Raw genomic sequence first — 22145 nt, 5'->3', positions numbered from 1 at the left:
CCCTGTCTTTCTCTCTCTTCCCCTCCCCTGTCTTTCTCTCTCTTCCTCTCCCCTGTCTTTCTCTCTCTTCCTCTCCCCTGTCTTTCTCTCTCTTCCTCTCCCCTGTCTTTCTCTCTCTTCCTCTCCCCTGTCTTTCTCTCTCTTCCCCTCCCCTGTCTTTCTCTCTCTTCCTCTCCCCTGTCTTTCTCTCTCTTCCTCTCCCCTGTCTTTCTCTCTCTTCCCCTCCCCTGTCTTTCTCTCTCTTCCTCTCCCCTGTCTTTCTCTCTCTCTTCCTCTCCCCTGTCTTTCTCTCTCTCTTCCTCTCCCCTGTCTTTCTCTCTCTCTTCCTCTCCCCTGTCTTTCTCTCTCTCTTCCTCTCCCCTGTCTTTCTCTCTCTCTTCCTCTCCCCTGTCTTTCTCTCTCTCTTCCTCTCCCCTGTCTTTCTCTCTCTCTTCCTCTCCCCTGTCTTTCTCTCTCTCTTCCTCTCCCCTGTCTTTCTCTCTCTCTTCCTCTCCCCTGTCTTTCTCTCTCTCTTCCTCTCCCCTGTCTTTCTCTCTCTTCCTCTCCCCTCTCTTTCTCTCTCTTTCTCTCCCCTCTCTTTCTCTCTCTTTCTCTCCCCTCTCTTCCTCTCCCCTGTCTTTCTCTCTCTTCCTCTCCCCTGTCTTTCTCTCTCTTCCTCTCCCCTGTCTTTCTCTCTCTTCCCCTCCCCTGTCTTTCTCTCTCTTCCCCTCCCCTGTCTTTCTCTCTCTTCCTCTCCCCTGTCTTTCTCTCTCTTCCCCTCCCCTGTCTTTCTCTCTCTTCCTCTCCCCTGTCTTTCTCTCTCTTCCCCTCCCCTGTCTTTCTCTCTCTTCCTCTCCCCTGTCTTTCTCTCTCTTCCTCTCCCCTGTCTTTCTCTCTCTCTTCCTCTCCCCTGTCTTTCTCTCTCTCTTCCTCTCCCCTGTCTTTCTCTCTCTCTTCCTCTCCCCTGTCTTTCTCTCTCTCTTCCTCTCCCCTGTCTTTCTCTCTCTCTTCCTCTCCCCTGTCTTTCTCTCTCTCTTCCTCTCCCCTGTCTTTCTCTCTCTCTTCCTCTCCCCTGTCTTTCTCTCTCTCTTCCTCTCCCCTGTCTTTCTCTCTCTCTTCCTCTCCCCTGTCTTTCTCTCTGTCCTCAGATCTGAACATCACAGAGACTGGTTTGGAGGGGGTTCTGTTTGGAATGCTGGACCGGGAGACGGACAGGAAGCTTTGTCACGACATCCATGACACTCTGGGCCACATGCTGTCCTCGCTCGCCGTGGACAAGCTCTCTCATTGGTTGAAGCTCTGCAAGGACGTCCTGGCTGCTACTACAGGTCACAGTCTGTGAAACCTGACTTAACTAAGTGTTTGGTGACGGGTTTAAATAAACATGTCTTTGATATATATATGTTATGCTCAGCTAAGTCATGACTAGGACATGATGTGGCCATGGAATGTTCTGTTGATGTATTTAGTTTGGCTGTTGGTCAGTCTGTGATATTTAATTAGGCCGTTAGACATATGGGTCTTAGTAGCGTCTTGTTGAATAATGCTGTGTTTTGTTTTTAAATGTCCGTTCTCCTTCCCTCATCTTAAAGGCTTAGTGCAGTCAAAACGTGATTTTTCTTAGTTTTATGTAATATATTTCCACACTGAGGCTGGAATAATACTGTGAAAATTATGATAATGCCCTTTTTAGTTTAAAAGCTGTTTGAAAAGACGGCCTGAAATGTCAGCTTGTTTTGGTGGGATGGAGTTTTATACTGCCTGGTGACATCACCAGTTAATGAGTTAATAGACCAATAAGAAAGAGTTCCAAACCTCTCTGCCAATAACAGCTAGTGTTCTCCTCCCACTCAAACCCCTCCCCCAAACAGTCTTGGCAAAATTCTTACTTGAGAAATTGGTCTTTGCTAAGAAGCTATTTGTGTTTCTTTTTGAGGATTTTAATTTAAACAATCACAGTAAGGGTATTTGTTACCCAGAAATGATTTGATATGGAGATGTTCACGGTTGCATTGGGCCTTTAATGTGTGGTGTATGCCTGTTTTTCCTGTGTGGGACGTTGAAGTATTCCTTCCTGTCCAGAGGCTGGAGGAGGGGTTGTGGCACCGGTAGATCTGGGTAAAGAAGAGGACGACTCGGAGAAGCAGGATGAGATCGATGATGACATCATGTTTACGGCGCTGGGAGAGGATAACAACGCCAAGCCGTCTGTGACGCCGCGCTGGGTGACCCGTGTGTTCGCCGCAGACTGTCTGTGTCGCATCATACTGCTGTGTGAGAACGCAGACAAGACACACTTTGACCTGGCCGGCGCCCGCTCTGCTAAGGCCAAGAACCCTAAAGGTACACACACACACACACACACACACACACACACACACACACACACACACACACACACACACACACACACACACACACACACACACACACACACACACACACACACGATCAGAGAGCAGCCTCTCAGATAGGCTTTCTTTTTTATACGCACAGAGATGCTGCCAGTGGTTGGTTATGGAAAAGTCATGGAATTCCATCTGTCAAAATATGTATGAAACCTGATCTATCCCTCCCTCTGTCCCTCCCTCTATTCCTCCCTCTGTCCCTCCCTCTATTCCTCCCTCTGTCCCTCCCTCTATTCCTCCCTCTGTCCCTCCCTCTGTCCCTCCCTCTATTCCTCCCTCTGTCCCTCCCTCTATTCCTCCCTCTGTCCCTCCCTCTATTCCTCCCTCTGTCCCTCCCTCTATTCCTCCCGCTGTCCCTCCCTCTATTCCTCCCGCTGTCCCTCCCTCTATTCCTCCCGCTGTCCCTCCCTCTATTCCTCCCGCTGTTCCTCCCTCTATTCCTCCCGATGTCCATCCCGCTGTCCCTCCCTCTATTCCTCCCGCTGTCCCTCCCTCTATTCCTCCTGCTGTCCATCCCGCTGTCCCTCCCTCTATTCCTCCCGATGTCCATCCCGCTGTCCCTCCCTCTATTCCTCCCGCTGTCCCTCCCTCTATTCCTCCTGCTGTCCATCCCGCTGTCCCTCCCTCTATTCCTCCCGCTGTCCCTCCCTCTATTCCTCCCGCTGTCCCTCCCTCTATTCCTCCCGCTGTCCCTCCCTCTATTCCTCCCGCTGTCCCTCCCTCTATTCATCCCGCTGTCCCTCCCTCTATTCATCCCGCTGTCCCTCCCTCTATTCCTCCCGCTGTCCATCCCGCTGTCCCTCCCTCTATTCCTCCCGCTGTCCCTCCCTCTATTCCTCCCGCTGTCCCTCCCTCTATCCCTCCCTCTATCCCTCCCTCTCTCCCTCTATCCCTCCCTCTATCCCTCCCTCTATCCCTCCCTCTATCCCTCCCTCTATCCCTCCCTCTATCCCTCTATCCCTCCCTCTATCCCTCCCTCTATCCCTCCCTCTATCCCTCCCTCTATCTCTCCCTCTATTCAGGTGATCTGTTGGTCCTCCACCTCTCTGACCTGATTCACATAGTCGTCATGGTGGCTACAGACCACAGTAACCAACCCATTTTCTCCCTCTCTCCTTCCTCCCTTTCCTCCCTCCCTCTATTCAGCTGATCTGTTGGTCCTCCACCTCTCTGACCTGATACGCATGGCCTTCATGGCTGCTACAGACAACAGTAACCAGTTGAGGATGGCCGGTCTCCAGGCCCTGGAAGACATTATTAAGAAGTTTGCCTCTGTTCCGGAGCCCGAGTTCCCAGGTCACGTGATCCTGGAGCAGTACCAGGCTAATGTGAGTCTAATGAAGATATGTCATGAAGATAATCTATGTGTTGTATTTCTATTTATCTCTGGAAACCCTATTCAATGTATATATGTGTATATATGTATATATATGTATATGTGTTCATTGTTCCTCAGGTTGGAGCTGCTCTGAGACCAGCATTCTCCCCAGATACACCTTCTGACATCACAGCTAAGGCATGCCAGGTAACTGTCCTGATAGGCTCTCCACACGACCACCTTCTGACATCACAGCTAAGGCATGCCAGGTAACTGTCCTGATAGGCTCTCCACATAACCACCTTCTGACATCACAGCTAAGGCATGCCAGGTAACTGTCCTGATAGGTTCTCCCCAGATACACCTTCTGACATCACAGCTAAGGCATGCCAGGTAACTGTCCTGATAGGTTCTCCCCAGATACACCTTCTGACATCACAGCTAAGGCATGCCAGGTAACTGTCCTGATAGGCTCTCCCCAGATACACCTTCTGACATCACAGCTAAGGCATGCCAGGTAACTGTCCTGATAGGTTCTCCCCAGATACACCTTCTGACATCACAGCTAAGGCATGCCAGGTAACTGTCCTGATAGGCTCTCCCCAGATACACCTTCTGACATCACAGCTAAGGCATGCCAGGTAACTGTCCTGATAGGCTCTCCCCAGATACACCTTCTGACATCACAGCTAAGGCATGCCAGGTAACTGTCCTGATAGGCTCTCCCCAGATACACCTTCTGACATCACAGCTAAAGCATGCCAGGTAACTGTCCTGATAGGCTCTCCCCAGATACACCTTCTGACATCACAGCTAAGGCATGCCAGGTAACTGTCCTGATAGGCTCTCCCCAGATACACCTTCTGACATCACAGCTAAGGCATGCCAGGTAACTGTCCTGATAGGCTCTCCACATAACCACCTTCTGACATCACAGCTAAGGCATGCCAGGTAACTGTCCTGATAGGTTCTCCACACGACCACCTTCTGACATCACAGCTAAGGCATGCCAGGTAACTGTCCTGATAGGCTCTCCACATAACCACCTTCTGACATCACAGCTAAGGCATGCCAGGTAACTGTCCTGATAGGTTCTCCCCAGATACACCTTCTGACATCACAGCTAAGGCATGCCAGGTAACTGTCCTGATAGGTTCTCCACACGACCACCTTCTGACATCACAGCTAAGGCATGCCAGGTAACTGTCCTGATAGGCTCTCCCCAGATACACCTTCTGACATCACAGCTAAGGCATGCCAGGTAACTGTCCTGATAGGCTCTCCACACGACCACCTTCTGACATCACAGCTAAGGCATGCCAGGTAACTGTCCTGATAGGCTCTCCACACGACCACCTTCTGACATCACAGCTAAGGCATGCCAGGTAACTGTCCTGATAGGCTCTCCCCAGATACACCTTCTGACATCACAGCTAAGGCATGCCAGGTAACTGTCCTGATAGGCTCTCCCCAGATACACCTTCTGACATCACAGCTAAGGCATGCCAGGTAACTGTCCTGATAGGCTCTCCCCAGATACACCTTCTGACATCACAGCTAAGGCATGCCAGGTAACTGTCCTGATAGGCTCTCCCCAGATACACCTTCTGACATCACAGCTAAGGCATGCCAGGTAACTGTCCTGATAGGCTCTCCCCAGATACACCTTCTGACATCACAGCTAAGGCATGCCAGGTAACTGTCCTGATAGGCTCTCCCCAGATACACCTTCTGACATCACAGCTAAGGCATGCCAGGTAACTGTCCTGATAGGCTCTCCACACGACCACCTTCTGACATCACAGCTAAGGCATGCCAGGTAACTGTCCTGATAGGCTCTCCCCAGATACACCTTCTGACATCACAGCTAAGGCATGCCAGGTAACCGTCCTGATAGGCTCTCTCCAGATACACCTTCTGACATCACAGCTAAGGCATGCCAGGTAACCGTCCTGATAGGCTCTCTCCAGATACACCTTCTGACATCACAGCTAAGGCATGCCAGGTAACTGTCCTGATAGGTTCTCCCCAGATACACCTTCTGACATCACAGCTAAGGCATGCCAGGTAACTGTCCTGATAGGCTCTCCCCAGATACACCTTCTGACATCACAGCTAAGGCATGCCAGGTAACTGTCCTGATAGGTTCTCCCCAGATACACCTTCTGACATCACAGCTAAGGTATGCCAGGTAACTGTCCTGATAGGTTCTCCCCAGATACACCTTCTGACATCACAGCTAAGGCATGCCAGGTAACTGTCCTGATAGGTTCTCCCCAGATACACCTTCTGACATCACAGCTAAGGCATGCCAGGTAACTGTCCTGATAGGCTCTCCACATAACCACCTTCTGACATCACAGCTAAGGCATGCCAGGTAACTGTCCTGATAGGCTCTCCCCAGATACACCTTCTGACATCACAGCTAAGGCATGCCAGGTAACTGTCCTGATAGGTTCTCCCCAGATACACCTTCTGACATCACAGCTAAGGCATGCCAGGTAACTGTCCTGATAGGCTCTCCACATAACCACCTTCTGACATCACAGCTAAGGCATGCCAGGTAACTGTCCTGATAGGTTCTCCCCAGATACACCTTCTGACATCACAGCTAAGGTATGCCAGGTAACTGTCCTGATAGGTTCTCCCCAGATACACCTTCTGACATCACAGCTAAGGCATGCCAGGTAACCGTCCTGATAGGCTCTCCACATAACCAGTTTCTGACATCACAGCTAAGGCATGCCAGGTAACCGTCCTGATAGGCTCTCCACATAACCAGTTTCTGACATCACAGCTAAGGCATGCCAGGTAACCGTCCTGATAGGCTCTCCACATAACCACCTTCTGACATCACAGCTAAGGCATGCCAGGTAACTGTCCTGATAGGTTCTCCCCAGATACACCTTCTGACATCACAGCTAAGGCATGCCAGGTAACTGTCCTGATAGGCTCTCCACATAACCACCTTCTGACATCACAGCTAAGGCATGCCAGGTAACTGTCCTGATAGGCTCTCCCCAGATACACCTTCTGACATCACAGCTAAGGCATGCCAGGTAACTGTCCTGATAGGTTCTCCCCAGATACACCTTCTGACATCACAGCTAAGGCATGCCAGGTAACTGTCCTGATAGGCTCTCCCCAGATACACCTTCTGACATCACAGCTAAGGCATGCCAGGTAACTGTCCTGATAGGCTCTCCCCAGATACACCTTCTGACATCACAGCTAAGGCATGCCAGGTAACTGTCCTGATAGGCTCTCCCCAGATACACCTTCTGACATCACAGCTAAGGCATGCCAGGTAACTGTCCTGATAGGCTCTCCCCAGATACACCTTCTGACATCACAGCTAAGGCATGCCAGGTAACTGTCCTGATAGGCTCTCTACATCACCATGTACTGTAGTGTACTATAGTGTAGTGTAGTGTACTGTAGTGTAGTATACTGTAGTGTAGTGTACTGTACTGTAGTGTACTGTAGTGTAGTGTACTGTAGTGTAGGGTACTGGTCTTCATCGCTCATGATATCGATCTCTTTCTCTCTCACGGTCTTCATCTCTCTTATGATATCGATCTCTTTCTCTCTCACGGTCTTCATCTCTCTTATGATATCGATCTCTTTCTCTCTCACGGTCTTCATCTCTCTTATGATATCGATCTCTTTCTCTCTCACGGTCTTCATCTCTCTCATGATATCGATCTCTTTCTCTCTCACGGTCTTCATTTCCCCTCATGATATCGATATCTTTCTCTCTCACGGTCTTCATTTCCCCTCATGATATCGATCTCTTTCTCTCTCACGGTCTTCATCTCTTATGATATCGATCTCTTTCTCTCTCACGGTCTTCATCTCTCATGATATCGATCTCTTTCTCTCTCACGGTCTTCATCTCTCATGATATCGATCTCTTTCTCTCTCACGGTCTTCATCTCTCATGATATCGATCTCTTTCTCTCTCACGGTCTTCATCTCTTATGATATCGATCTCTTTGTCTCTCACGGTCTTCATCTCTCATGATATCGATCTCTTTCTCTCACGGTCTTCATCTCTTATGATATCGATCTCTTTCTCTCTCACGGTCTTCATCTCTCATGATATCGATCTCTTTCTCTCTCACCGTCTTCATCTCTTATGATATCGATCTCTTTCTCTCTCACGGTCTTCATCTCTCATGATATCGATCTCGTTCTCTCTCACGGTCTTCATCTCTCATGATATCGATCTCTTTCTCTCTCACGGTCTTCATCTCTCATGATATCGATCTCTTTCTCTCTCACGGTCTTCATCTCTTATGATATCGATCTCTTTGTCTCTCACGGTCTTCATCTCTCATGATATCGATCTTTCTCTCTCACGGTCTTCATCTCTCATGATATTGATCTCTTTCTCTCTCACGGTCTTCATCTCTCATGATATCGATCTCTTTCTCTCTCACGGTCTTCATCTCTTATGATATCGATCTCTTTGTCTCTCACGGTCTTCATCTCTCATGATATCGATCTCTTTCTCTCTCACGGTCTTCATCTCTCATGATATCGATCTCTTTCTCTCTCACGGTCTTCATCTCTCATGATATCGATCTCTTTCTCTCTCACGGTCTTCATCTCTCATGATATCGATCTCTTTCTCTCTCACGGTCTTCATCTCTCATGATATCGATCTCTTTCTCTCTCACGGTCTTCATCTCTCATGATATCGATCTCTTTCTCTCTCACGGTCTTCATCTCTCATGATATCGATCTCTTTCTCTGGCTCTCCTTGTTCGATCACGATCCCTGTCTCTCTCTCTCTCTGCAGTTTTCCATTTTTCTATTTTGTTCTTCTCCTGAAAAAAATAAAACTGAAATCCCTGTTTTTCTACCAGTCTGTGTGAATCGTTTCTCTCCAATTCCCTTCTTCTCTGTTTATCCTTCCGTCCGTCCTGTAGGTGTGCAGTACGTGGATCGGTAGTGGTGTGGTCAGTGACCTGAATGATCTTCGTCGCGTCCACAACCTCCTGGTCTCCTCGCTGGACAAGGTGCAGGCTGGGAAGGGTTCCTCTAGTCAGCTGTACAGTGAGAGTGCTACCACCATGGAGAAGTTGGCTGTCCTGAAGGCCTGGGCTGAGGTGAGATGGCTTGAATATGTTTGTAAATCTACCGGTCAGTTTCACTACAGTATTAAAACCCTCAACATTATATTTCATTAGTTTTCCTCCTCAGGTCTTTTTTCTGATCACAACAGAAGGGTTGTAACGGTACCGGTCGTTACGGAGACCTTGGTACATTTAAAAACATATATACAAAATCATAACACTAGGCTTATAGACTATAGACTGGGCTGGAGGCCTGTAACACTATAGACTATAGACTAGGCTGGAGGCCTGTAACACTATAGACTATAGGCTGGGCTGGAGGCCTGTAACACTATAGACTATAGGTTAGGCTGGGCTGGAGGCCTGTAACACTATAGACTATAGGCTGGAGGCCTGTAACACTATAGACTATAGGCTGGGCTGGAGGCCTGTAACACTATAGACTATAGGTTAGGCTGGGCTGGAGGCCTGTAACACTATAGACTATAGGTTAGGCTGGGCTGGAGACCTGTAACACTATAGGCTGGGCTGGAGGCCTGTAACACTATAGACTATAGGCTGGGCTAGAGGCCTGTAACACTATAGGCTAGGCTGTGCTAGAGGCCTGTAACACTATAGGCTAGGCTGGGCTGGAGGCCTGTAACACTATAGACTATAGGCTGGGCTGGAGGCCTGTAACACTATAGACCAGGGGTGTCAAACTCAAATACCCAGTGGGCCAAAATGTAAAACCTGAACAAAGTCGCGGGCCAACATTGAACAAATTAACCTTTTAATATGGACCCAAACAAGTTTTGCTTTAACATTGAATATGGAACAAGCATCGCTTATTACCATACAATATATAATTTAATAGTGGAGACATGCAAAATCGAATTTCAAATGAAAAAACACATCAATGGCATTCATTTATTAAATAAATAAAATTTAAATAAAAATCGTATGCCTCTTTTCTATTTGCAGCCTTCTGATTTAAATACCAAAATAAACTTTTTCCACTGGCTAATAATTTTACAAATAAAATGATAATAAATTAATCAACCATTCAAGCCCATGCCTTGTAGCAAGAAAAAGTGCACAAAGAAAACGTTAATTATTGCACACTGATCTAATCTGATGTGCCCAAGCCAGATACCTGGCATCTCTTCTTGGATGCTAGTTCATCAATGTCTGGGCTCAGGCTCTGAGCTGAAGAAATCCTCAGTATCGAGCGAAGGTGTTCATCAGTCAGACATCTCCTGTGAGTTGTTTTGGTCATCTTCATCGAGGAGAAAAGTTGCTCGCATAGATAAGTGCTGCCGAACATGGAGAGCATCTGAGCAGCTTGGGTGCGGAGCTGAGTCATTGTGTCAGGGATGAACCGTGGAAACTGTGCGGCGCCCACAGCATCATACTTTGACTTCAGCGTGTCGTTGCACTGGAGTTCAATCAGCTCCATTTGGATGTTGGTTGGTGCATTTTCCACATCAACTGCGAAGGGATTACTAAGCAGTTCAAACCTACATTTCTGGACATCGAAGTCGGCAAATCGCCGGCTAAACTCAGCGGCGAGAACACTGAGTTTTTCAGCAAACTGTGCGCATGGGAACACGGCGGTAGAGATCGGCGCTTTTATGGTTTGGCAGCAGGGAAAATGGCAAGGGTTTCCTTGCAGCATCTGATTCTCCCACAGGCACAGTTTAGTTTTAAAGGCCCTCACTGCAGCGTACATGTCTGTGATGATGCGCCCACGCCCCTGAAGCTGCAGGTTCAGCGCATCGAGATGGCTCGAGATGTCACAGAGAAAGGCCAGCTCACACAGAAACTTTTGCTCCCGGAGCTCTGCTGTATCCTTCCCTTTGGTTTCCAGGAATTGACATATTTCCTCACGCAGCTCGAAACATCTGTTCAGTACTTTTCCTCTGCTTAGCCATCTCACCTCTGTGTGATACGGCACGTCTGCGTATTCCGAACCACACTCCTCTAGAAAAAATTTAAACTGGCGGTGATTCAGACCTTTGGCTCTTATAAAGTTAACTACCTGTGTTACTGTGGTCATAACATGTTCCATCTTTAGGGCTTTGGCACACAGTGATTCCTGATGTATGATGCAGTGGTAAACAGTTAGCTCACCTGCACAGTTCTCTTCCCGCATCTTCTCCCGAACCATGCCCACCAGTCCACTCTTTTTACCGCACATCGCTGGCGCACCATCTGTCGTTAATCCAACGAGTTTATCCCACGGCAGCTTTATTTCAGTTACACATTTGAAAAACCTCCTCAAAGATTTCCTTTCCTGTGGTTGTGCCATGCATTGATTTGAATCCCAATAGCTCCTCCGTAACACACAGATTTGAGTCCACTCCACGGATGAAGACTGACAGCTGAGCAGTATCAGATGCGTCGCAGCTCTCATCCACAGCGAGGGAGAACGCAACGAAATCTTTTCCCTTTTCCATCAACTGGTCATACAGATTGGTGGCAAGATCACATGTGCGATCAGCTACTGTGTTCCTGCTCAGGCTCACGTTTGAAAATGCTTGCTTTTTCTCTGGGCATACGAGGTCACAAACTTTCATCATGCACTTTTTCACGAACTCTCCCTCATTAAAGGGCTGGGCTGATTTTGCGATCTCTGCTGCCACTATATAACTAGCCTTTACAGCAGCCTCACTTTGTGATGTGGCTTTTTTGAACATATTCTGTTGTGAAACCAAACTTCTTTTCATCTCCTCTACTTTCTGGCTCCTTTGAGTCATGTCCAGGTCCTTGTATTTGTCATGGTGTTTCGTTTCATAGTGTCGTCTAATGTTGTACTCCTTACTTACAGCCACGTTGACTCCACAAACAAGACAAACAGGTTTGTCTTTTACATATGTAAACAGATATTCTGCCTCCCACTTGTCCAGAAAGCTCCTGTTTTCTGCCTTTCTTTTCGCCATTTTTGGGAAGGGATAGCGCGCTGACAGTTGTAGCGTCTATGTTGCTATGACTACTGTCACAGAGGAGAGGGCGTTTCTGGGTCCTGTCCTGATTGGCGCGCGAAAACAACAGCAGAGCATTATGGGATTCGTAGTATTAGCGGTGAATGCGCTGTATAATACCGGCGGGCCAGCTCTAGTAGTAATTTGGTATTGTCTCGCGGGCCAAATATAATTACCCCGGGCCAGAGTTTGACACCCATGCTATAGACTATAGGTTAGGCTGGGCTGGAGGCCTGTAACACTATAGACTATAGGCTGTGCTGGAGGCCTGTAACACTATAGGCTAGGCTGGAGGCCTGTAACACTATAGACTATAGGTTAGGCTGGGCTAGAGGCCTGTAACACTATAGACTATAGGTTAGGCTGGGCTGGAGGCCTGTAACACTATAGACTATAGGCTGGGCTAGAGGCCTGTAACACTATAGACTATAGACTGGGCTGGAGGCCTGTAACACTATAGGTTAGGCTGGGCTGGAGGCCTGTAACACTATAGACTATAGGCTGGGCTGGAGGCCTGTAACACTATAGACTATAGGTTAGGCTGGGCTGGAGGCCTGTAACACTATAGGCTGGGCTGGAGGCCTGTAACACTATAGGCTGGGCTGGAGGCCTGGGCCTTTTGAGTAAATCTGAGTTTAAAAAAACGAAATGCTCATGAGATTCCGTTAAACCAACTAGAGCACGCTGTAATCAACATTATAATCTTAACTGGCGCATTTCAAACAGTATTTTTGTGATGCGTAGATGGGGGGGATCTAGTTCTGTACCATGGTGAGTGGTAGGGTTTATAAACCAGGAGGATTCTCCATCATCGATTACATCTATCAACTGTCTTTTTGTGATGCGTAGATGGGGGGGATCTAGTTCTGTACCATGGTGAGTGGTAGGGTTTATAAACCAGGAGGATTCTCCATCATCGATTACATCTATCAACTGTCTTTTTGTGATGCGTAGATGGGGGGGATCTAGTTCTGTACCATGGTGAGTGGTAGGGTTTATAAACCAGGAGGATTCTCCATCTTTAAAATCTCCAGTTTGGAAACATTTTGGGTTCCCGGTAGATTACAACGGCGATGGACAGAGAGTTGTGGATAAAAAGTTTAACAGTATGTCGCCACGCTCAACCAGAATAGCCTGTGCAGCTGCCGACAGCTCCAACACGTCGACACATTTAAACCGTTTACTGGATCGAATCCCCGAGCTGACAAGGTACAAATCTGCCTTTTTGCCTCTGAACAAGGCGGTTAACCCCACTGTTCCCCGGTAGGCCGTCATTGTAAATAAGAATTTGTTCTTAACTGACTTACCTCGTTAAATAAATAAATAAATAATCAACAACAACAAAAACGGTGAAGCATGGTGGCGGCGGCATCATGCTGTGGGCAGGGACTGGGAAACTAGTCTGGATCGAGGGAAAGATGAATGGAACAAAAAGAGATCCTTGATGAAAACCTGCTGCAGAGCGCTCAGGACCTCAGACTGTGTCGAAGGTTCACCTTCCAACAGGACAACGACCCTAAGCACACAGCCAAGACAACGCAGGAGTGGCTTCGGGACAAGTCTCTGAATGTCCTTGAGTGGCCCAGCCAGAGCCCGGACTTGAACCTGATCGAACATCTCTGGAGAGACCAGAGAGAGACCTTTATTGTAGAGTGGCCAGACAGAAGCCACTCCTCAGTAAAAGGCACATGACAGCCTGCTTGGAGTTTGCCAAAAGGCACCTAAAAGACTCTGACCATGAGAAACAAGATTCTCTGGTCTGATGAAACCAGGATTGAACTCTAGAACCAACCCTGCCAGACAGACTCAGAACCACTGTTGGACCAACCCTGCCAGACAGACTCAGAACCACTGTTGGACCAACCCTGCCAGACAGACTCAGAACCACTGTTGGACCAACCCTGTCAGACAGGCTCAGAACCACCAACCCTGTCAGACAGGCTCAGAACCACTGTAGGACCAACCCTGTCAGACAGGCTCAGAACCACCAACCCTGTCAGACAGGCTCAGAACCACTGTAGGACCAACCCTGTCAGACAGGCTCAGAACCACTGTTGGACCAACCCTGCCAGACAGACTCAGAACCACCAACCCTGTCAGACAGGCTCAGAACCACTGTAGGACCAACCCTGTCAGACAGGCTCAGAACCACTGTTGGACCAACCCTGTCAGACAGGCTCAGAACCACTGTTGGACCAACCCTGTCAGACAGGCTCAGAACCTTGAGGGGGGCGATGCTGTTTTAGTGGGTCTATGACCTCGTTTATCTTTGTCTTGGCTGTAGGCTATTTGAAGTAGACTTATAAAACAGATAAGGACTTAATTTAATTTTAAAGATATAAAAATATCCTACCTTGTCTAACGTATTTTGTTTTGTGGACATTTTGTGGACAAGTCTACTGACATTTGCTGTTTCCATCAGGCCATGAGTCCTGTCATGACATGTTTTATGTTCTTTACTGACAAACAGGTTGGATGAAAACATAGTTAGTCTCTCTCTCTCTCTCACCAACTCTTCTCTCTCTCTCTCTCTCGTTCTCTCTCTCTCTCGTTCTCTCTCTCTCTCTCGTTCTCTCTCTCTCTCTCTCTCGTTCTCGTTCTCTCTCTCGTTCTCTCTCTCGTTCTCTCTCTCTCTCGTTCTCTCCCTCCCCCATCTTTCAGGTGTATGTGGTGGCCATGAAGATAAAGAAGGAAGCAGAGTCTCGGCCGGTGAAGGAGGTGAAGGCAGGAGGAGGAGGAGACGGGGATGAGGAAGAGGAGGAGGAGGAGGGAGCGGACATTCTTCCTCCCGATAGCTTGATTATGCTGGTGCAGCCTGAGCTACCGTCTCTGTCTCGGCTGTGGTTGGCTGTCCTCAGAGACTACGCTCTGCTCACACTTCCTGCTGAGTTCTCGAGCCAACTTCCTCCTGACGGTACACCACAACTCAACACTATGGACAGTCTTAAACCACAGATTAAGCCTGGACTAAACAGCCCTTTAAATGGAGAATCTCTCAACTGAACATGCTTTTCTAGACTTGGTTCATCTGTTTCCCGGGAAACTGTCCCTACAACTTGTTCATGACTTTGTGTGACAGATTGGGTGCCAATCTAATACTGTCTCTTAAAAGGACAATACCTCAAGACAAGCCTGTTTTCCTGTGTTGTTCAGGTGGTGCCTTCTACACCCCAGAGACCATCGACACAGCCCGTCTCCATTACCGTGGCTCCTGGGCCCCTGTTCTCCACGCTGTGGCCCTTTGGCTGAGCAGCACCAGCTTCGGGGCCGGGGAGGGGGAAGAGGAGGCCCCTGCTGTCCCTCCACAGGTGTCTGGGGCGCCAGTCTACCCCCTGGGAAACCCTGGACCTACTCAGAGCCTGGAGGACCTGATTAAGGACAGAATGCATCTGATGTTGGGTATGGATGACAGACACAGACAGACACAGACAGACACAGACAGACACAGACAGACAGACGTTTCCCATGATAACTACCCACTCTGTGTCTGCCAGGTGTCAGTATTGAGTTCCTGTGTTTCCCATGATAATTACCCACTCTGTGTCTGCCAGGTGTCAGTATTGAGTTCCTGTGTTTCCCAAGACCTGAGGAACCGATAGAACATGTCATGTCATGTCTACAGGCTCTATGTACCCTACTGGACTCTCCCTGCGCCAGGACACACATCAGTGAAGACCAGGTAAAGATAACTGAGAGAGAGAGAGAGAGAGAGAGAGAGAGAGGGAGAGAGGGAGAGAGAGGTCCAGGTTTCATATTGTAGTTGTTGGGTATAGAGCTGACAGGCTGGGTCTCTAACCAGGTCTCATATTGTAGTTGTTGGGTATAGAGCTGACAGGCTGGGTCTCTAACCAGGTCTCATATTGTAGTTGTTGGGTGTAGAGCTGACAGGCTGGGTCTCTAACCAGGTCTCATATTGTAGTTGTTGGGTGTAGAGCTGACAGGCTGGGTCTCTAACCAGGTTTCATATTGTAGTTGTTGGGTGTAGAGCTGACAGGCTGGGTCTCTAACCAGGTCTCATATTGTAGTTGTTGGGTATAGAGCTGACAGGCTGGGTCTCTAACCAGGTCTCATATTGTAGTTGTTGGGTATAGAGCTGACAGGCTGGGTCTCTAACCAGGTCTCATATTGTAGTTGTTGGGTATAGAGCTGACAGGCTGGGTCTCTAACCAGGTCTCATATTGTAGTTGTTGGGTATAGAGCTGACAGGCTGGGTCTCTAACCAGGTCTCATATTGTAGTTGTTGGGTATAGAGCTGACAGGCTGGGTCTCTAACCAGGTCTCATATTGTAGTTGTTGGGTATAGAGCTGACAGGCTGGGTCTCTAACCAGGTCTCATATTGTAGTTGTTGGGTATAGAGCTGACAGGCTGGGTCTCTAACCAGGTCTCATATTGTAGTTGTTGGGTGTAGAGCTGACAGGCTGGGTCTCTAACCAGGTCTCATATTGTAGTTGTTGGGTATAGAGCTGACAGGCTGGGTCTCTAACCAGGTCTCATATTGTAGTTGTTGGGTGTAGAGCTGACAGGCTGGGTCTCTAACCAGGTCTCATATTGTAGTTGTTGGGTATAGAGCTGACAGGCTGGGTCTCTAACCAGGTCTCATATTGTAGTTGTTGGGTATAGAGCTGACAGGCTGGGTCTCTAACCAGGTCTCATATTGTAGTTGTTGGGTATAGAGCTGACAGGCTGGGTCTCTAACCAGGTCTCATATTGTAGTTGTTGGGTATAGAGCTGACAGGCTGGGTCTCTAACCAGGTCTCATATTGTAGTTGTTGGGTATAGAGCTGACAGGCTGGGTCTCTAACCAGGTCTCATATTGTAGTTGTTGGGTATAGAGCTGACAGGCTGGGTCTCTAACCAGGTCTCATATTGTAGTTGTTGGGTATAGAGCTGACAGGCTGGGTCTCTAACCAGGTCTCATATTGTAGTTGTTGGGTATAGAGCTGACAGGCTGGGTCTCTAACCAGGTCTCATATTGTAGTTGTTGGGTGTAGAGCTGACAGGCTGGGTCTCTAACCAGGTCTCATATTGTAGTTGTTGGGTATAGAGCTGACAGGCTGGGTCTCTAACCAGGTCTCATATTGTAGTTGTTGGGTATAGAGCTGACAGGCTGGGTCTCTAACCAGGTCTCATATTGTAGTTGTTGGGTGTAGAGCTGACAGGCTGGGTCTCTAACCAGGTCTCATATTGTAGTTGTTGGGTATAGAGCTGACAGGCTGGGTCTCTAACCAGGTCTCATATTGTAGTTGTTGGGTGTAGAGCTGACAGGCTGGGTCTCTAACCAGGTCTCATATTGTAGTTGTTGGGTGTAGAGCTGACAGGCTGGGTCTCTAACCAGGTCTCATATTGTAGTTGTTGGGTATAGAGCTGACAGGCTGGGTCTCTAACCAGGTCTCATATTGTAGTTGTTGGGTATAGAGCTGACAGGCTGGGTCTCTAACCAGGTCTCATATTGTAGTTGTTGGGTATAGAGCTGACAGGCTGGGTCTCTAACCAGGTCTCATATTGTAGTTGTTGGGTATAGAGCTGACAGGCTGGGTCTCTAACCAGGTCTCATATTGTAGTTGTTGGGTATAGAGCTGACAGGCTGGGTCTCTAACCAGGTCTCATATTGTAGTTGTTGGGTATAGAGCTGACAGGCTGGGTCTCTAACCAGGTCTCATATTGTAGTTGTTGGGTATAGAGCTGACAGGCTGGGTCTCTAACCAGGTCTCATATTGTAGTTGTTGGGTGTAGAGCTGACAGGCTGGGTCTCTAACCAGGTCTCATATTGTAGTTGTTGGGTATAGAGCTGACAGGCTGGGTCTCTAACCAGGTCTCATATTGTAGTTGTTGGGTATAGAGCTGACAGGCTGGGTCTCTAACCAGGTCTCATATTGTAGTTGTTGGGTATAGAGCTGACAGGCTGGGTCTCTAACCAGGTCTCATATTGTAGTTGTTGGGTATAGAGCTGACAGGCTGGGTCTCTAACCAGGTCTCATATTGTAGTTGTTGGGTATAGAGCTGACAGGCTGGGTCTCTAACCAGGTCTCATATTGTAGTTGTTGGGTATAGAGCTGACAGGCTGGGTCTCTAACCAGGTCTCATATTGTAGTTGTTGGGTGTAGAGCTGACAGGCTGGGTCTCTAACCAGGTCTCATATTGTAGTTGTTGGGTATAGAGCTGACAGGCTGGGTCTCTAACCAGGTCTCATATTGTAGTTGTTGGGTATAGAGCTGACAGGCTGGGTCTCTAACCAGGTCTCATATTGTAGTTGTTGGGTATAGAGCTGACAGGCTGGGTCTCTAACCAGGTCTCATATTGTAGTTGTTGGGTGTAGAGCTGACAGGCTGGGTCTCTAACCAGGTCTCATATTGTAGTTGTTGGGTATAGAGCTGACAGGCTGGGTCTCTAACCAGGTCTCATATTGTAGTTGTTGGGTATAGAGCTGACAGGCTGGGTCTCTAACCAGGTCTCATATTGTAGTTGTTGGGTATAGAGCTGACAGGCTGGGTCTCTAACCAGGTCTCATATTGTAGTTGTTGGGTGTAGAGCTGACAGGCTGGGTCTCTAACCAGGTCTCATATTGTAGTTGTTGGGTATAGAGCTGACAGGCTGGGTCTCTAACCAGGTTTCATATTGTAGTTGTTGGGTATAGAGCTGACAGGCTGGGTCTCTAACCAGGTCTCATATTGTAGTTGTTGGGTATAGAGCTGACAGGCTGGGTCTCTAACCAGGTCTCATATTGTAGTTGTTGGGTGTAGAGCTGACAGGCTGGGTCTCTAACCAGGTCTCATATTGTAGTTGTTGGGTGTAGAGCTGACAGGCTGGGTCTCTAACCAGGTCTCATATTGTAGTTGTTGGGTGTAGAGCTGACAGGCTGGGTCTCTAACCAGGTCTCATATTGTAGTTGTTGGGTGTAGAGCTGACAGGCTGGGTCTCTAACCAGGTCTCATATTGTAGTTGTTGGGTGTAGAGCTGACAGGCTGGGTCTCTAACCAGGTCTCATATTGTAGTTGTTGGGTATAGAGCTGACAGGCTGGGTCTCTAACCAGGTCTCATATTGTAGTTGTTGGGTATAGAGCTGACAGGCTGGGTCTCTAACCAGGTCTCATATTGTAGTTGTTGGGTGTAGAGCTGACAGGCTGGGTCTCTAACCAGGTCTCATATTGTAGTTGTTGGGTATAGAGCTGACAGGCTGGGTCTCTAACCAGGTCTCATATTGTAGTTGTTGGGTATAGAGCTGACAGGCTGGGTCTCTAACCAGGTCTCATATTGTAGTTGTTGGGTATAGAGCTGACAGGCTGGGTCTCTAACCAGGTCTCATATTGTAGTTGTTGGGTATAGAGCTGACAGGCTGGGTCTCTAACCAGGTCTCATATTGTAGTTGTTGGGTATAGAGCTGACAGGCTGGGTCTCTAACCAGGTCTCATATTGTAGTTGTTGGGTATAGAGCTGACAGGCTGGGTCTCTAACCAGGTCTCATATTGTAGTTGTTGGGTATAGAGCTGACAGGCTGGGTCTCTAACCAGGTCTCATATTGTAGTTGTTGGGTATAGAGCTGACAGGCTGGGTCTCTAACCAGGTTTCATATTGTAGTTGTTGGGTGTAGAGCTGACAGGCTGGGTCTCTAACCAGGTCTCATATTGTAGTTGTTGGGTGTAGAGCTGACAGGCTGGGTCTCTAACCAGGTCTCATATTGTAGTTGTTGGGTATAGAGCTGACAGGCTGGGTCTCTAACCAGGTCTCATATTGTAGTTGTTGGGTATAGAGCTGACAGGCTGGGTCTCTAACCAGGTCTCATATTGTAGTTGTTGGGTATAGAGCTGACAGGCTGGGTCTCTAACCAGGTCTCATATTGTAGTTGTTGGGTGTAGAGCTGACAGGCTGGGTCTCTAACCAGGTCTCATATTGTAGTTGTTGGGTATAGAGCTGACAGGCTGGGTCTCTAACCAGGTCTCATATTGTAGTTGTTGGGTATAGAGCTGACAGGCTGGGTCTCTAACCAGGTCTCATATTGTAGTTGTTGGGTATAGAGCTGACAGGCTGGGTCTCTAACCAGGTCTCATATTGTAGTTGTTGGGTATAGAGCTGACAGGCTGGGTCTCTAACCAGGTCTCATATTGTAGTTGTTGGGTATAGAGCTGACAGGCTGGGTCTCTAACCAGGTTTCATATTGTAGTTGTTGGGTATAGAGCTGACAGGCTGGGTCTCTAACCAGGTCTCATATTGTAGTTGTTGGGTGTAGAGCTGACAGGCTGGGTCTCTAACCAGGTCTCATATTGTAGTTGTTGGGTGTAGAGCTGACAGGCTGGGTCTCTAACCAGGTCTCATATTGTAGTTGTTGGGTATAGAGCTGACAGGCTGGGTCTCTAACCAGGTCTCATATTGTAGTTGTTGGGTATAGAGCTGACAGGCTGGGTCTCTAACCAGGTCTCATATTGTAGTTGTTGGGTGTAGAGCTGACAGGCTGGGTCTCTAACCAGGTCTCATATTGTAGTTGTTGGGTGTAGAGCTGACAGGCTGGGTCTCTAACCAGGTCTCATATTGTAGTTGTTGGGTATAGAGCTGACAGGCTGGGTCTCTAACCAGGTCTCATATTGTAGTTGTTGGGTATAGAGCTGACAGGCTGGGTCTCTAACCAGGTCTCATATTGTAGTTGTTGGGTATAGAGCTGACAGGCTGGGTCTCTAACCAGGTCTCATATTGTAGTTGTTGGGTATAGAGCTGACAGGCTGGGTCTCTAACCAGGTCTCATATTGTAGTTGTTGGGTGTAGAGCTGACAGGCTGGGTCTCTAACCAGGTCTCATATTGTAGTTGTTGGGTATAGAGCTGACAGGCTGGGTCTCTAACCAGGTCTCATATTGTAGTTGTTGGGTATAGAGCTGACAGGCTGGGTCTCTAACCAGGTCTCATATTGTAGTTGTTGGGTATAGAGCTGACAGGCTGGGTCTCTAACCAGGTCTCATATTGTAGTTGTTGGGTGTAGAGCTGACAGGCTGGGTCTCTAACCAGGTCTCATATTGTAGTTGTTGGGTGTAGAGCTGACAGGCTGGGTCTCTAACCAGGTCTCATATTGTAGTTGTTGGGTGTAGAGCTGACAGGCTGGGTCTCTAACCAGGTCTCATATTGTAGTTGTTGGGTATAGAGCTGACAGGCTGGGTCTCTAACCAGGTCTCATATTGTAGTTGTTGGGTATAGAGCTGACAGGCTGGGTCTCTAACCAGGTTTCATATTGGAGTTGTTGGGTGTAGAGCTGACAGGCTGGGTCTCTAACCAGGTCTCATATTGTAGTTGTTGGGTATAGAGCTGACAGGCTGGGTCTCTAACCAGGTCTCATATTGTAGTTGTTGGGTATAGAGCTGACAGGCTGGGTCTCTAACCAGGTCTCATATTGTAGTTGTTGGGTATAGAGCTGACAGGCTGGGTCTCTAACCAGGTCTCATATTGGAGTTGTTGGGTGTAGAGCTGACAGGCTGGGTCTCTAACCAGGTCTCATATTGTAGTTGTTGGGTGTAGAGCTGACAGGCTGGGTCTCTAACCAGGTCTCATATTGTAGTTGTTGGGTATAGAGCTGACAGGCTGGGTCTCTAACCAGGTCTCATATTGTAGTTGTTGGGTATAGAGCTGACAGGCTGGGTCTCTAACCAGGTCTCATATTGTAGTTGTTGGGTATAGAGCTGACAGGCTGGGTCTCTAACCAGGTCTCATATTGTAGTTGTTGGGTATAGAGCTGACAGGCTGGGTCTCTAACCAGGTCTCATATTGTAGTTGTTGGGTATAGAGCTGACAGGCTGGGTCTCTAACCAGGTCTCATATTGTAGTTGTTGGGTATAGAGCTGACAGGCTGGGTCTCTAACCAGGTCTCATATTGTAGTTGTTGGGTGTAGAGCTGACAGGCTGGGTCTCTAACCAGGTCTCATATTGTAGTTGTTGGGTATAGAGCTGACAGGCTGGGTCTCTAACCAGGTCTCATATTGTAGTTGTTGGGTGTAGAGCTGACAGGCTGGGTCTCTAACCAGGTCTCATATTGTAGTTGTTGGGTATAGAGCTGACAGGCTGGGTCTCTAACCAGGTCTCATATTGTAGTTGTTGGGTATAGAGCTGACAGGCTGGGTCTCTAACCAGGTCTCATATTGTAGTTGTTGGGTGTAGAGCTGACAGGCTGGGTCTCTAACCAGGTCTCATATTGTAGTTGTTGGGTATAGAGCTGACAGGCTGGGTCTCTAACCAGGTCTCATATTGTAGTTGTTGGGTATAGAGCTGACAGGCTGGGTCTCTAACCAGGTCTCATATTGTAGTTGTTGGGTATAGAGCTGACAGGCTGGGTCTCTAACCAGGTCTCATATTGTAGTTGTTGGGTGTAGAGCTGACAGGCTGGGTCTCTAACCAGGTCTCATATTGTAGTTGTTGGGTGT

The 22145-nt window shown here is 48.2% G+C and overlaps 1 protein-coding gene across 1 annotated transcript in view; it reads left to right on the top strand.

Moving 5' to 3' along the window:
* Window positions 1-22145, top strand: part of heatr5b (HEAT repeat containing 5B) — an 84647-nt gene that overhangs the window by 45163 nt on the left and 17339 nt on the right. The window contains exons 14-21 of the mRNA XM_038990189.1: window positions 1128-1307; window positions 2062-2322; window positions 3534-3715; window positions 3844-3912; window positions 8640-8819; window positions 14411-14663; window positions 14903-15148; window positions 15301-15428. Coding sequence (XP_038846117.1) covers window positions 1128-1307; window positions 2062-2322; window positions 3534-3715; window positions 3844-3912; window positions 8640-8819; window positions 14411-14663; window positions 14903-15148; window positions 15301-15428 — 1499 coding nt within the window. The remainder of the gene's footprint in view (window positions 1-1127; window positions 1308-2061; window positions 2323-3533; window positions 3716-3843; window positions 3913-8639; window positions 8820-14410; window positions 14664-14902; window positions 15149-15300; window positions 15429-22145) is intronic.

The sequence above is a fragment of the Salvelinus namaycush genome, chromosome 4 (assembly GCF_016432855.1).
Source record: "Salvelinus namaycush isolate Seneca chromosome 4, SaNama_1.0, whole genome shotgun sequence".
Lineage (NCBI taxonomy): Eukaryota > Metazoa > Chordata > Actinopteri > Salmoniformes > Salmonidae > Salvelinus > Salvelinus namaycush.
This window is presented reverse-complemented; position numbering and strand designations above follow the sequence as displayed.